Source organism: Olea europaea, chromosome 17 (genome assembly GCF_002742605.1).
Source record: "Olea europaea var. sylvestris chromosome 17, O_europaea_v1, whole genome shotgun sequence".
In the NCBI taxonomy this organism is placed as follows: Eukaryota; Viridiplantae; Streptophyta; class Magnoliopsida; order Lamiales; family Oleaceae; genus Olea; species Olea europaea.
The window spans coordinates 2,357,025-2,369,050 of NC_036253.1; the positions used below are offsets into that span (position 1 = coordinate 2,357,025).

A 12,026-nucleotide genomic window follows, 5' to 3' on the forward strand; every position below is an offset into this window, starting at 1 on the left:
AAATCGATTGAGCTAATAATTTAATGTTATAAATATTGTTATCTAAACTGGTGTTAAATAATATTAATCTCGTAAGTTTGTATTTAATTCATAATATTGAACATGATTTGACAATAGATAGAAATATTTTTTCTTTCTAATTTTTTTTTTATCAAAAATTGTTGCCTAGTTCACGCTACAACACATTATGGTTTCGATTTCGAGACATTGGATGTTTGTATGCTGGATTATTTAGGATAAGAAATAGACGAGAAACTTTGTTTTGTCTCGTACAATCATAAACATGACATGTGGTAGTAGACAGTATAAAGTATGTTTGAGAAGTGTTTAACTTTAAATTACTAATGGATAGAAATTAGTTCGTAAGATAAGTGAGCAGTATTTTCGAGTCCTTCAAAACGTGTGAATAATAAATAATTTGAGTGTTTATAAATCGTTTATAAACATGAGCCAAACATTAACTTAGCTTATCTTTTCTTTACTATAAATGTGAGTTACTATCAAAGCAAACCATAGTGATCTCAATTTTAAGACACTATAAACATGTCCTTAAAATTGAAAGGCTTAAACAAAATTTTCTCTCTTTAACTAAAATATCATAATCATCATTAGACTCATTGCATGTTATTACTGCAAAATTGCACTCATAATGACCTTAAAATTGGGTTCAGAAAGAATGTTGGGATTGATAAAAGAACATTTAAAAATTTGAGCAGTGAAATATATTAGAAAAAAAGAAAGAAGAGAAAATGGCAGACATATTTTTTGTCTATATTTTTCTTGAGATATTGAAATAATTGAATAATTATTTAATGATTACTCTTTGTATTATTCTTGTAATAAGTCTGATATGTCACATGATTAATCCGCATTCCATGCAAATAAATTGTTAACATTTTATGGTATTTTTCTTGTCGTCTTCATAATTCAAAGGGAGCGGTTGAGAATTTTCTTTAATCCAAATGAGTATTAAGATACAGCAACTGGCCTATAAAGGGATTAAAAAATAATTATTTTAAAAATTACTTTTTTTTAATTACTTTAAGAAAAAAATTTAAGGTTAGTCGAACATGTAAACTTTTAAAACTTACTAAGAAACAAAATGCAAATTGAAATTCTTATTTTTTAAACTTGGGTAAAATATTATTCAGTAGAATGTTGATATTAAATGAAGGGTGGTGCTACACATATATCAGGGTATTCATAATGGTATCCACCCTCCTCACATGGTGGGATTCTAAGAATAGATTTTGGAGAAAATAATTTTATTTAGAATACGTGGTTAAAAAGTAAGGAAAATTATGGATTCACTTACAAAATTATTTTATTCAGAAAATATGAGTTTAAAGAATTTGTACCAAACATGGGTAAATATTTTTGATGCAATATTTTAGTTGCTAAAAAAATTATTTGATTGGAGGAAGTATTAAACAAACAAAATACTTTAGTGAAATCATTTTGTTAAGATGAATCAATGGTCATACTAAAATATGTCAACAAGGTAGTATTGATGAAGAATAAATTTGGGAACGACGACGTAAGTGATCAGGACATGTTTTCGATAGATACAAAGAGGCTTCTATTTATAAGAGTGCATTCTCAGTAGAACGTGTTAGGAGGGAGGAATGGATCAAAATTAACACGTCTTGTTGTATTTATCTATTACATTTTGTTTGAGAGAATTATATTCCTCATATAATTTATAGGTCAAAATCAAATATTAATTTTAATAACGTAAAACTGCTACTTCCTTTCATTATAATCCAATTATGATTTTTTCAAAAAGTGAAATTCGATAGATTTTCTTTTCTTTTTCTAATTGTAAAATTATTAAAAATATATTAGTTTCTTTTCTTTTTCTAATTGTAAAATTATTAAAAATATGTTATTGAGAAAGTCTAGTCATGACTCATCATGCAGCGCCTTGTATTAAAAAGTAACTAAAAAAAAAAAAAAGGCTATGGTCAAAATATAATCAAATTGCCTAAACAAGAAATTATTAGTGGGCATTATTAGTCTAAATATTTAAGTACTTCTAATAGGATGCTTTTAGCTTTTTTTCGTTGTTAATTAAAACTTCACATGCCTAAATGGCATTGGAAACAGCATAACTCATCAGTAATGATCAAAACATGTCAAATCATTTTTGTCTTTAGCTTTTCAAAATTCCATATGACTTATTGAAAAATAATTTGGAAGAAAGAGAAGAAGAATACTGAAGGCGAGATTATTATCACATTGCTTGCTGTAGCTTTTAAGCTAATGAAATATATGATTGAAAATTTTGATAAAACTGTGAATTCCATTATTAGTTATATGCTAAAAAACTTTGTAAAAACGAGCACACGAAGGCACGCTCTGAATTTGACCTCAAGTTGAACTGTCGACCGTTAATCGGGATTTTTTTTTCCCCACTTTTACAGGCAATTTTGATGTCAACGGTGTAATCTTATTCCTTTGAGCTCATTGCCACATTTATTTAAACAAGTTTTTCATAAGTAAAATTTTTTGCTATATATATTAAGACATGCCTTACACTAAAATTGTGTTTGTTAGACCTTCAATAAAATATAAATTCAGTCTATACGTGAAGAGAGTAATTTTTTTTTATTTTTTTTTTTCCTGCAATTCTAACTTTTAAATTCTAAAATTCTAACTAACTGAGCTAACATTGAACAAAGTATGAGACCATTGAGATAAAGTCGATTTTTTATATATTTTTTGGCCACCCAAATCCTGACGAGAGAAACTGGTTTTGGCCAGAGTAGAATTTTGCACATTCTCCTAAAATATGCACAAACTTCAATCGAGCTGAGGGTAGAGAACCTCAGTTCACAGACTTCTTACAGAGGTCTCACATATGGGTGGAGTCGAAATTTCTGTTGTCATTTTTTTTTACATCTGGTCCCGTAGTAGAGTCGACCCTTTGTGAGACTTCTGATTTTCTTCTGTGAGAAAAAGCTTCTGTGAGAACAATCAGAATTGTTCCCCAAACTTTTGTTTAACTATTTTTAAGGCAATCCGGAATTTAGGGAAAATGATTATTACATTCTAAGACTAAGGACTAGGACTTTGACAGGACCGAAATTTATTGTTTTTTTAGATTTTTCATGTCTTTGACCAGCAAGAATCATTTCTAAAGAGTCCCAATAGCTTTGCTTGAGGCTGCTGCGTTAAGAGTTCGAATCCTAAAATATGGATTTGACTCTTGGGTAAGTGCAAGTGTACAAACAGCCTTCCACCCTATACCCTTGGAGGCATAACCTGCGATTTACTTCCCTCACGATACTCCAGGGTAGGGGTGGTAGGGAATCCTTAAGGTTAAGATTTAATCTTCTTTTTTTTTAAAGAGTCCCCAATACTCTAGACAAGTCCCACCGAAAGATGTTGGTCTCGACTTCATTCAATCTGCTTAAAAATTTGATTCACTGTTTTATAATAGTACGGACTTCACCTCATTGACGCAAAGAATTTGAAGTTACATGAACTATTGATTCTAAGCTATTTTTGTCGATTAATCAGCAATTCGAAATTCTTTGATTTCAGCGATAGTTCAAAAGGTTGTCCTGTTCAAAATTGTCTTGAGGTTTAAAGAAAGACTGACTGAATAGCACGTGTTATCTTTTTTGCTTCAGCTACATTCACCACTACTCGCACAGGTTCAAACTGTCGAAAGGGAATCATCTAATTTGTTTTATTTTAGCCCTTGTTTATTTTCGAAATATATTTCTCTTTCTTTTTTTCAATCGCATATTCTTCAATAGAATAATATTACACATAAATCCAAAACTTTTCTGTCTTTTTTAACCACACATTCTCCATCAATCTATTATTTCAAAATGCATTCTTCAATAACAATAAGGCTCAAACAAGTTCTTAGATCCAAGATACAGAGTATACGAGATTTTCATGTTGAAATGGAATGATCTTTAAGAATCAATCATAGAACCCGAATTCCAAAATAACATATTTTCCAAGATGGATTATGAATATTTCAATCAAACGGGTGAACTTGGCTATTGAGCCATTGAAATGTTAACATACCAAATCGTGTCAAGCTCATAGAGATCCTAAAGTACTCGCATTTTACATTTTAAGCGAAATCTTGAATTCGATATCATATGAAGTATTTTATTGGTGTTTGTTCCCAACCAAAAGAATATTTAAAATGATTGAGTGAATATTGGAGAATAATCAGTCAACATGATCAACTAATCATAACAAAATGAGGTATTTGCTATAATTTTGCAGACTGAAATTTTTAAATTATAAGTAACTTATTTTGTGCTGATCTAAATGCCTCTGATCTTAGAGTCAACTCATTCATTACAATTCATGCCTTTTATGATAGTTCTTGACTAAAATAGTGTCTATTCCATCATTGTGGGGGTAAGAAGTGTGTATGATATACCAAACCTGAACTCACAATAGGAAAGGGTAACCTAGTAACATTTTATTCACTGTAAAAGAATGTAATGAAGTGAACTGACCAAGAAAACAAGAAAGCACCATAGCATATAAGGTACTTCTCTAATGTTTCTATCAGAAAAATTACACGTCGTCTATGCTGCCAATGCCTGTAGCAAATGCTGACTGCTCTGATCGAAGATGAGATCGATTCACTCCAAAAACTGGAAGCATAATCATATGATTTGCTTGACTACCTTTGTCCTAGATACGATAATTTTATGTTCACTGGGTTCCATGTCTTTGGTGCTGGACATGGAGCGCGAACATTACTCCTACAGTTTAAATTCTGAAAAGAAAAGGAAAAAGAACAGCGGAAAATGAAATTCCATCCAACTCTGAAAACAAAAATGTTTTATTAAATGAAAATTATTTCTAAATCTGCTAAGTTATGGCGTGGAATATCTTCACAGTCCATACGAATGAAATGTCGGATCTTGGACTACGTCGGATAATTCAAGAATTCGAACTCTTCCTCTTTTTGGAATTTCAAACTGTGAGTATATAAACAGCATTCTTAAAGCGAACAACAAAGTCATACCTTTATCTCTTAGTAGTAGAACTTTGGGAATTTTGAGGACGAATGATGATGACAGATAATGTCAATTGATGGAATCTGATGCCCACTTCTTCCTACTTATGGGGCTGGAAGTATTTGGGGAATCATGCCACACCAACTCCATCTAGTACGAATCAAGAAACATATGACAAGGCTTAGATTTCTAGGAAGAAGAGACGAGTTGGATAAAAATATCCTATTTGAGAAGCAATGGCAATCTTTCCTATCAATCTTCTCCTCCACCCATGATAGAGGGTAAGCTTAAAAAGTTTAAGGAAATAATTAAGTTTTAAAATAAAAAAATTTTATTGATCAAAATTGGAAAAAAAGGTTGTTTATTTTACTTGAAAGTAAGAAAAAGTGTAATTTTTAGCCAAATATATTTGGAAACAAAAAGTTACTTTTAACTTTTTCTTTTAAGCATAACCAAACATATTTGCAGATTCACATCATGATCCATCAAAAGGCAACCCAGAAAAAAAAAGGAAAAGGTTATGAAAGATTCAAAATGCAAAGATAGGGAAATTAAGAAGTAATTTAAACACACCTCACCAACAATGACTGTGTCACCCTCCTTAACGCCAAGTTTCATGAGGGACTTATTCACACCACATGCCTCCAGAACATGTTGAAATCTTCGCTCGGAATCTACATATCTAATACAAAGGAAAAATACAAGAAGAATAAATAAAAAAAAAATTTGGTAGTTCAAGCCCTGTACTTGATAAAGATTGAGTGAAAATCTACGACTGCAAAATGAATATGCTTGGAACGGGTATTTTCATATAAAAACTGTCTCACCTAATTTAATCAGCATGTCCAATAAACTACAGTTCGACTGACCTTAACTTCAGAATTTTATATAAGTACATAAAGGCTAAAAAATTGTCTTTGCTTTATAGCATGTTTGGCTAAGCTTAAAAGAAGGTATTTTTTATATTTATGTTACTTTATATTTCTAAATATGTTTCGATATGTTGAGTTTTTCTCACTATGAAGTAAAAAAGCTACTTATTTAGGAGGTAAGTCTTACAGTAGTGTCAAAATAAGTAACTCCCTGATTTTTAACTTTAAACAATAAAAAAGATTATGATTTTTTTACAACTTTCCTATTTACTTGTAAGTAAACTTTTCAAGCTTAGCTAAACAGCTCTTAATCTGATTCACAGTTCCATTACCATTTTCCACATGGATGCAAGCCTAAACACTGGTACAAAATAATGGGAAAGGTGCTATCAGAAAAGATCAAACAGAAAAGAATGAGATTATACCTCCAGTTCGTCATTTGGACAAAACGTTGCAAGCCTGCTCCATCCACATGCCATGTATTGGTGGCATTATCACGTGAGATCTCAAACTCACTTATTGGAGCAGTTCGCTGCTTCTGCACGATATCAGCCACGTAATTCAAATTTTGTGGACCAATTGTACCTGGAACAAGTAAATGTGAAATCAGTTTCAATAAAAGTAATAAAACATTTTACAAATGAAGAAAAAAAGAATAAAAAAGATTACAGGCTCAAAAAAAATGAGTGTTGAAAAGGGTAATTTCATATAGGAGATTCTAATCTGTTTAACACAAGAACTGATGACTTCCCATCAATATAGCGCAGCAGATCCAGACACATAAATGAAATTATACATGTCTAACCGGTAGCTTCTCAATAACATGATAAAACAACACAAAGTTTGCATATTTATGAAAAGAGACGTGCAGCCTTATTCATGAGGTACATTTTTGCAGGAGTGGGCGCGGTCCGGTTTGGTCCGGTTCTAAAAGGAACCGAACCGAATACTAATGAGAATTTTAGAAATGGAATCATTGGTTTCATTGTTAGCTATGGAACCGAACCAATCGGTTCCGGTTCGGTACGGTCCGGTTCTTTACATAAAGATGTCAAAATAAAATGTTTACTAATAAGAAATCTAAAGAAACTAACAATGTGATACTTTTAAAAAAATATAGAAAAACCGAACACATTATACAAAGATTAAAAGAAAACTAAGTATACGAATTTTAAAACAATATGCAAATAATATAAGTTACTATTATCAAACAAATATTAACTTATATAAACCGTCTAGTACTTCAATGATTAAACAAACTTTCATCAAAATGAAAACAAAATAAAAGTGTTTGGAGAGTAAGTCATATATTTTACTGAAAAAAATGCCAACTGAAGGGTCCCTTTTTAACATTTTCTTGAACCTTCAGGTAATCGCAATTCAGTATTTTTCTCAATTATTTAATTAAAAAGTGACATATGAACTATATACATAAACATTCATTTCATTTCCATATGTCACTGTCTTTTGCTTATCTTGTCATACTACGATTTTTCTTTTTTTTTTAATTTTGTTTTACTTTGATGGAAGTTTCTTTTCACTTTAAGAGTAAGTCACATATATTACCAATTTGGTTTCGGGACAAATTGGAGAATAAGTCTTATATTTTACCAGAAAAGAAAAAAATGCCCACTAAAAAAAATTGTATGAGAACCGTTCGGTTCCCCGCGGTTCCCATACTAGAACCAAGAACCGGACTGAAATCGATCAGTTCTTAATAATTTGTCCCGAAACCAAATTATTTTTTAGAAGAACTGGAACCGAACCGGCCGGTTCTAAACGGTTCCGGTCCAGTTCCACCGGTTCCGAGACAAAATGCCCACTCCTACATTTTTGAACATCAAGAGTAATGGGAAACAAGTAATACGCAACATTGATAGAAAATCTATGTAGGAAAGCGTTAAAATATTTAATTAAGGGCATGTCTTAATTTAAATCAATGGACAGAGGGTTGTGCAAAAGGTCTAATTGATTATAAATTGATATGTAAAGGCTTTAGGGTGCAAATCATTTTTTCCCCTTTACATAGCTATTTGTATGTTTTGGGACTTTCTGTTATTCTGATGTCATGGTCTTCAGATAATAAGGTTGAATTGAATTAACTAATTTTTTTCAGGGAACGAAATATTTGTACTTGGAAGATGGATTTTAGTTTAGGTGTTATAAGAAGAGAGATTAAGAAGATACAAAGAAAAAAAATGAAAGAATCTGAGAAGATATTGGGGAAAGAAATCAAGAATAACTCAAGGAAATATCACAAATTATAAAAGGATTCTGATAATTTCTTCTTCCTTATTATTTCATCTGAAATGATCACAAACACTTCTTTGGTTCTCAAGCTAGGCACTTCAACCTGCATTGGATCAAGTTTCTTGACGAACGAGGAACAACAAACAAAGAATACAATAAATATTTAAGAGGAACTGAGTAGTAATTCAAACCTTCTTCTTCTTTGGCTTCCTTGTTTTTCCGAACAAGTTCATAAGCAGAATATATGACTTCCTGTGTACCATCTCGAGTCACAGCACTCATGCAATAAGGTTCAATCCCACGAGCTTTTAACCTTTCTCTGAATGATGGCCATTTTTCATATGCCTCCGGTAGATCCATTTTATTAAACACCACTATGTAAGCCTTTTCTGCAATTTCAGGACTAAACATTTCCAGCTCAAGGCGAACCGCATCAAACTCGTATTCCGGTTGCTCCAATGAACCATCAACCACATGCACCTAAGCTCCATAATAAAACTTACACTCAGTTTGCAATAATATCTTCTTCTTTTTTTAATACAAGTTATTCATAAATATATGTCCATAAGGACCTAAAAGAAAGACCCTTTGACAATGAAAAGAGAATATGAAGCAAAAAACAAGGATAAAGACTTCATCATGCACAACTTATCTATTTATCGGAGTATTCTTGTAATGAGAACTTTAACCTCAAGGTTCTTGTAATTTTGAGATCAAATCAACTGCAATAGTGTTAGATTTCACCGGAAACAAACATTTCTCAGTGTACCAACTTATGATTTAGAACTATTCTTGCACGCAAGAAATTCTTTAATCTCAAAGTTTTCGTAATTTCAAGACCAAAAAAACTGCAATAGAGAAAGACCTTACCAGAACTGAACATCTCTCCGTGTGACGAAGAAACTCATGCCCTAGTCCAAAACCTGTGTGAGCACCTTCGAGTAGTCCAGGTAAATCTGCAACAACCATTGTCGCATCATAATCAAATGAAACTACACCGAGATTTGGGAGCAGAGTTGTGAAGGGATAGTTTGCAATGGCTGGCTGAGCAGCACTTATAACACTGAGAAATGTACTTTTCCCTGCATTAGGAGCTCCCACTATTCCAACATCTGCAACCAGCTTCAGCTCCAATTCCAACCATCTGGCCAGAAACATCATTAACTTGAGTTAAAGAATTGTTCTGGAAAAAATTAAACTAAATTTTGGAACCGAAAGCAGAATGAAAGGCCCTCAGCTAAAAGATCCAGTGATCATGACAAGTTATCATACTTCGGAAAAAATTTCAAGCATATATGCTATACCATTGCAACTGTCCTACATATATAAATTATGATTCCAACGGGAATGATATTGAAGAGAATTGTGCCACTATTGGGATAACTTCAGAGAGTTAAAGCCATAGAGGATACTATGAAGATACGTACCACAAACAACAAAAGAAGTTTAGAATTTAGACCGAATAAATTTGGCTCCTCGGTTAACAGTCTTCGTTCTCTTTACTTGTAAAGAATTAAATCTCCTCACTTCCTATATATCTATCTGTTAAATTGCTTTAAATGGTTTTCTTATCCCAAAATGACTCTGTAAAGCCTTCACCCTGTGTATAACCTTCAAGTGCAAATATATCACTAACCAGAAGGTTCTGTGGGTCTAATTCAGGCTCTAATAATTTTTTATTTATCATTTTTCTATTATAGCTTTCAATAAGTCTGGTGTTCAAGAGCCTGAGATAAGGAAATCTCACTTCTTTCACCAAATCAGACAAAATTATCTAGGAGTTATTCCAAGTTCATTGTTGGTCCAAAAGATGAAAACTGAAAGTGTCAAAAAGCATTAGAAGTGACAAACTATGTTTCCATTCTTCCAATAAAACTCAGACAATTTTCTTCATATTCTTTCAGTTCAACCATCCAATGTACCTAGCTTTATCGGATGATGTTAGACCCATGTGGTGTATGTTGTAACAAAAATCCAAGGTGAAATAATAAAAGCTTAGAAATTCTCAGCAGATACATTTGTTCTTTTGTGAATTCTTAACACCCGTTCCGATCAAGATTATAAAGGGTGTCAGGCTTAAGTAGTTACTTCTTCCTTCGAAACCATGGTCATACTAGTCGGCATTATGCTATACAAGGATAGATCCAAAAATGACTCAAGAATTTCTCTCCATTTGCAGATATTAATATCCGCGAAGAAAGGCCTTTATCTAACCTCTTTCGCACCAAAACTCCAACTCAAGAAGCAGTACCGTATCTCAAATCCTTTTATAATAAGACTAAATTACTAACACGGGTATGTATCGCTATAAATTTGAATATCCATAATGCTAGTATAGCACCTTATGATACTTAACCTATTTAATTGGTATCTATGACTAAAGATAGATTTAAAAAATAATTGAACCTTCTGCACCTTTCAAAAAATTAATTGAACCTTCTGCAGCAAAAGTGCAGTTCCCTTAGAAAGTGTATTCCCTCTGGCCAAAATATTGAAAGTGGTGACATACATATAGCACTCTCCCACAGAGGAGATATTAGTTTCCTTCACTATAGTAATTTGCAGACCCACTGATTAGATAGCTAACTTTATAGGATCACAGTACAGCAAAACATGAAAACAACGAAGCAAATCCCTTAAGCAATCAACCAATAGTATAATAATTGGAATGTGCAAACTGTCACAACGTGATGGTTATGACAAAAAAATGTAACAAGTATGTAATAAAGGTGCAATTCAAGAGAGATTCTGAAAATGATAATACAAACATTTCTGGCCCTTCCTCCCCGTTCTCCGCTATTTTGGGCACCTTATTCATTCCCGACTTAAACGATGCATTCCCCCTCCCACCTCTCCCTCCACGCAATAACAATGCCTTCTGACCTGGATACAATAACTCCAAGAGAACATCCCCATCAGCCTCCCTTACAACTGTCCCTGGAGGCACCTTCACCTCCACATCCTCACCCTTTGCTCCATTCTGCTTCTGACCCTGCCCGTGTGCCCCTCTCCCTGCCCTAAAATGCAAACTCTTCCTAAATGGCAATAAGGAATTCAGCGAACCATCCACCTTCACATACACGTTTCCTCCCCTCCCCCCATCCCCACCCGATGGCCCCCCCAATGGCACAAATTTCTCCCTTCTAAATGCTACCACACCATTCCCTCCATCTCCGGCTTTCACATATATTTTCGCCCGATCAAAACACCTCATCACAGCTGGCAAACCTTTATCTTTCTCCTTAATCACCTCCTCTTCAACTCCATCACTTCTATACCCCAATATTTCTTCCTCTTCTACATCATCGAAATCATCATTTTCAAACTCCGAATCCGAATTCACTTCATAAAGCTCAAATTTTCCGTAATCAAAATCTGATCTTTCACTAACATTTCCAATATCAGAGCCATCCTTAACCTCATAAAGCTCGAATCTTTCATCGCTCAAACCTGCATTTTCCTTAACTTCACCATTTCTTGAACCAAACCCAGATTTTTCCCCTCCCTTCTTATAAAATTTCCGTGTTCTAGTGGCTGCAGGTGTTTCAGATTCAGACAGCTTAATTGTCTCAGCCAGGGACTGTGAAGGGGAATCAATAAAGAAGTCATCTTTAGGAGGGAGGCGTGTGAAGGTGGTGGCTTCACCGCCAGAAGAAAATGGCGGCGGTCGACGATTAGTAGGATACTTCTGGGATTTTAGCTTTCGAATTTGCGGGGCTTTGGGGTTGCGACGAGCTGATGAGGAGCGTGGAGTAAAGTTCAGACTGGCAGCGGTATACACACAAGAATAGGCCATAATATGATTGTTTTTACTGGTGAAACGTTCAGAAAAATGGAATGAACTGCAAGGCCATTACACAGTTTTTCTGCTCCCCTTTTTTTTTTTTTTTTTTTTTGGGGTGAG

General features: G+C 33.4%; 1 protein-coding gene across 2 annotated transcripts; it reads right to left on the minus strand.

Moving 5' to 3' along the window:
• Positions 1 to 4,381: 4,381 nt before the first annotated feature.
• Positions 4,382 to 12,016, minus strand: LOC111366025 (GTP-binding protein OBGC, chloroplastic). 2 transcript variants are annotated; one of them, XM_022986645.1, is made up of 8 exons: positions 10,891 to 12,016; positions 9,199 to 9,266; positions 8,993 to 9,078; positions 8,314 to 8,602; positions 6,298 to 6,457; positions 5,574 to 5,682; positions 5,009 to 5,150; positions 4,382 to 4,756 (listed from the first exon to the last, which is right to left on the minus strand). In XM_022986645.1, the coding sequence occupies exons 1-7, from the start codon at positions 11,916 to 11,918 to the stop codon at positions 5,070 to 5,072; spliced, it is 1,821 nt and encodes a 606-aa protein (XP_022842413.1). In that variant the 5' UTR covers positions 11,919 to 12,016; the 3' UTR covers positions 4,382 to 4,756; positions 5,009 to 5,069. The 2 variants fall into 2 exon arrangements, with proteins under 2 accessions (XP_022842413.1, XP_022842411.1); XM_022986643.1 differs by having other exon boundaries at positions 8,993 to 9,266.
• Between the last annotated feature and the right edge of the window lie 10 nt (positions 12,017 to 12,026).

What these genes read in the sequence shown, in the direction of transcription:
- LOC111366025 (XM_022986643.1), bottom strand. Translation starts at nt 11,918, where the DNA reads ATGGCCTATTCTTGTGTGTATACCGCTGCCAGTCTGAACTTTACTCCA. An exon ending in GGGGAGGAAGGGCCAGAAAT is followed by an intron (nt 9,267 to 10,890) that starts GTTTGTATTATC and finishes GTTTCTGGCCAG; the next exon opens with ATGGTTGGAATTGGAGCTGA. An exon ending in ACACAGTCATTGTTGGTGAG is followed by an intron (nt 5,151 to 5,573) that starts GTGTGTTTAAAT and finishes GATTCGTACTAG; the next exon opens with ATGGAGTTGGTGTGGCATGA.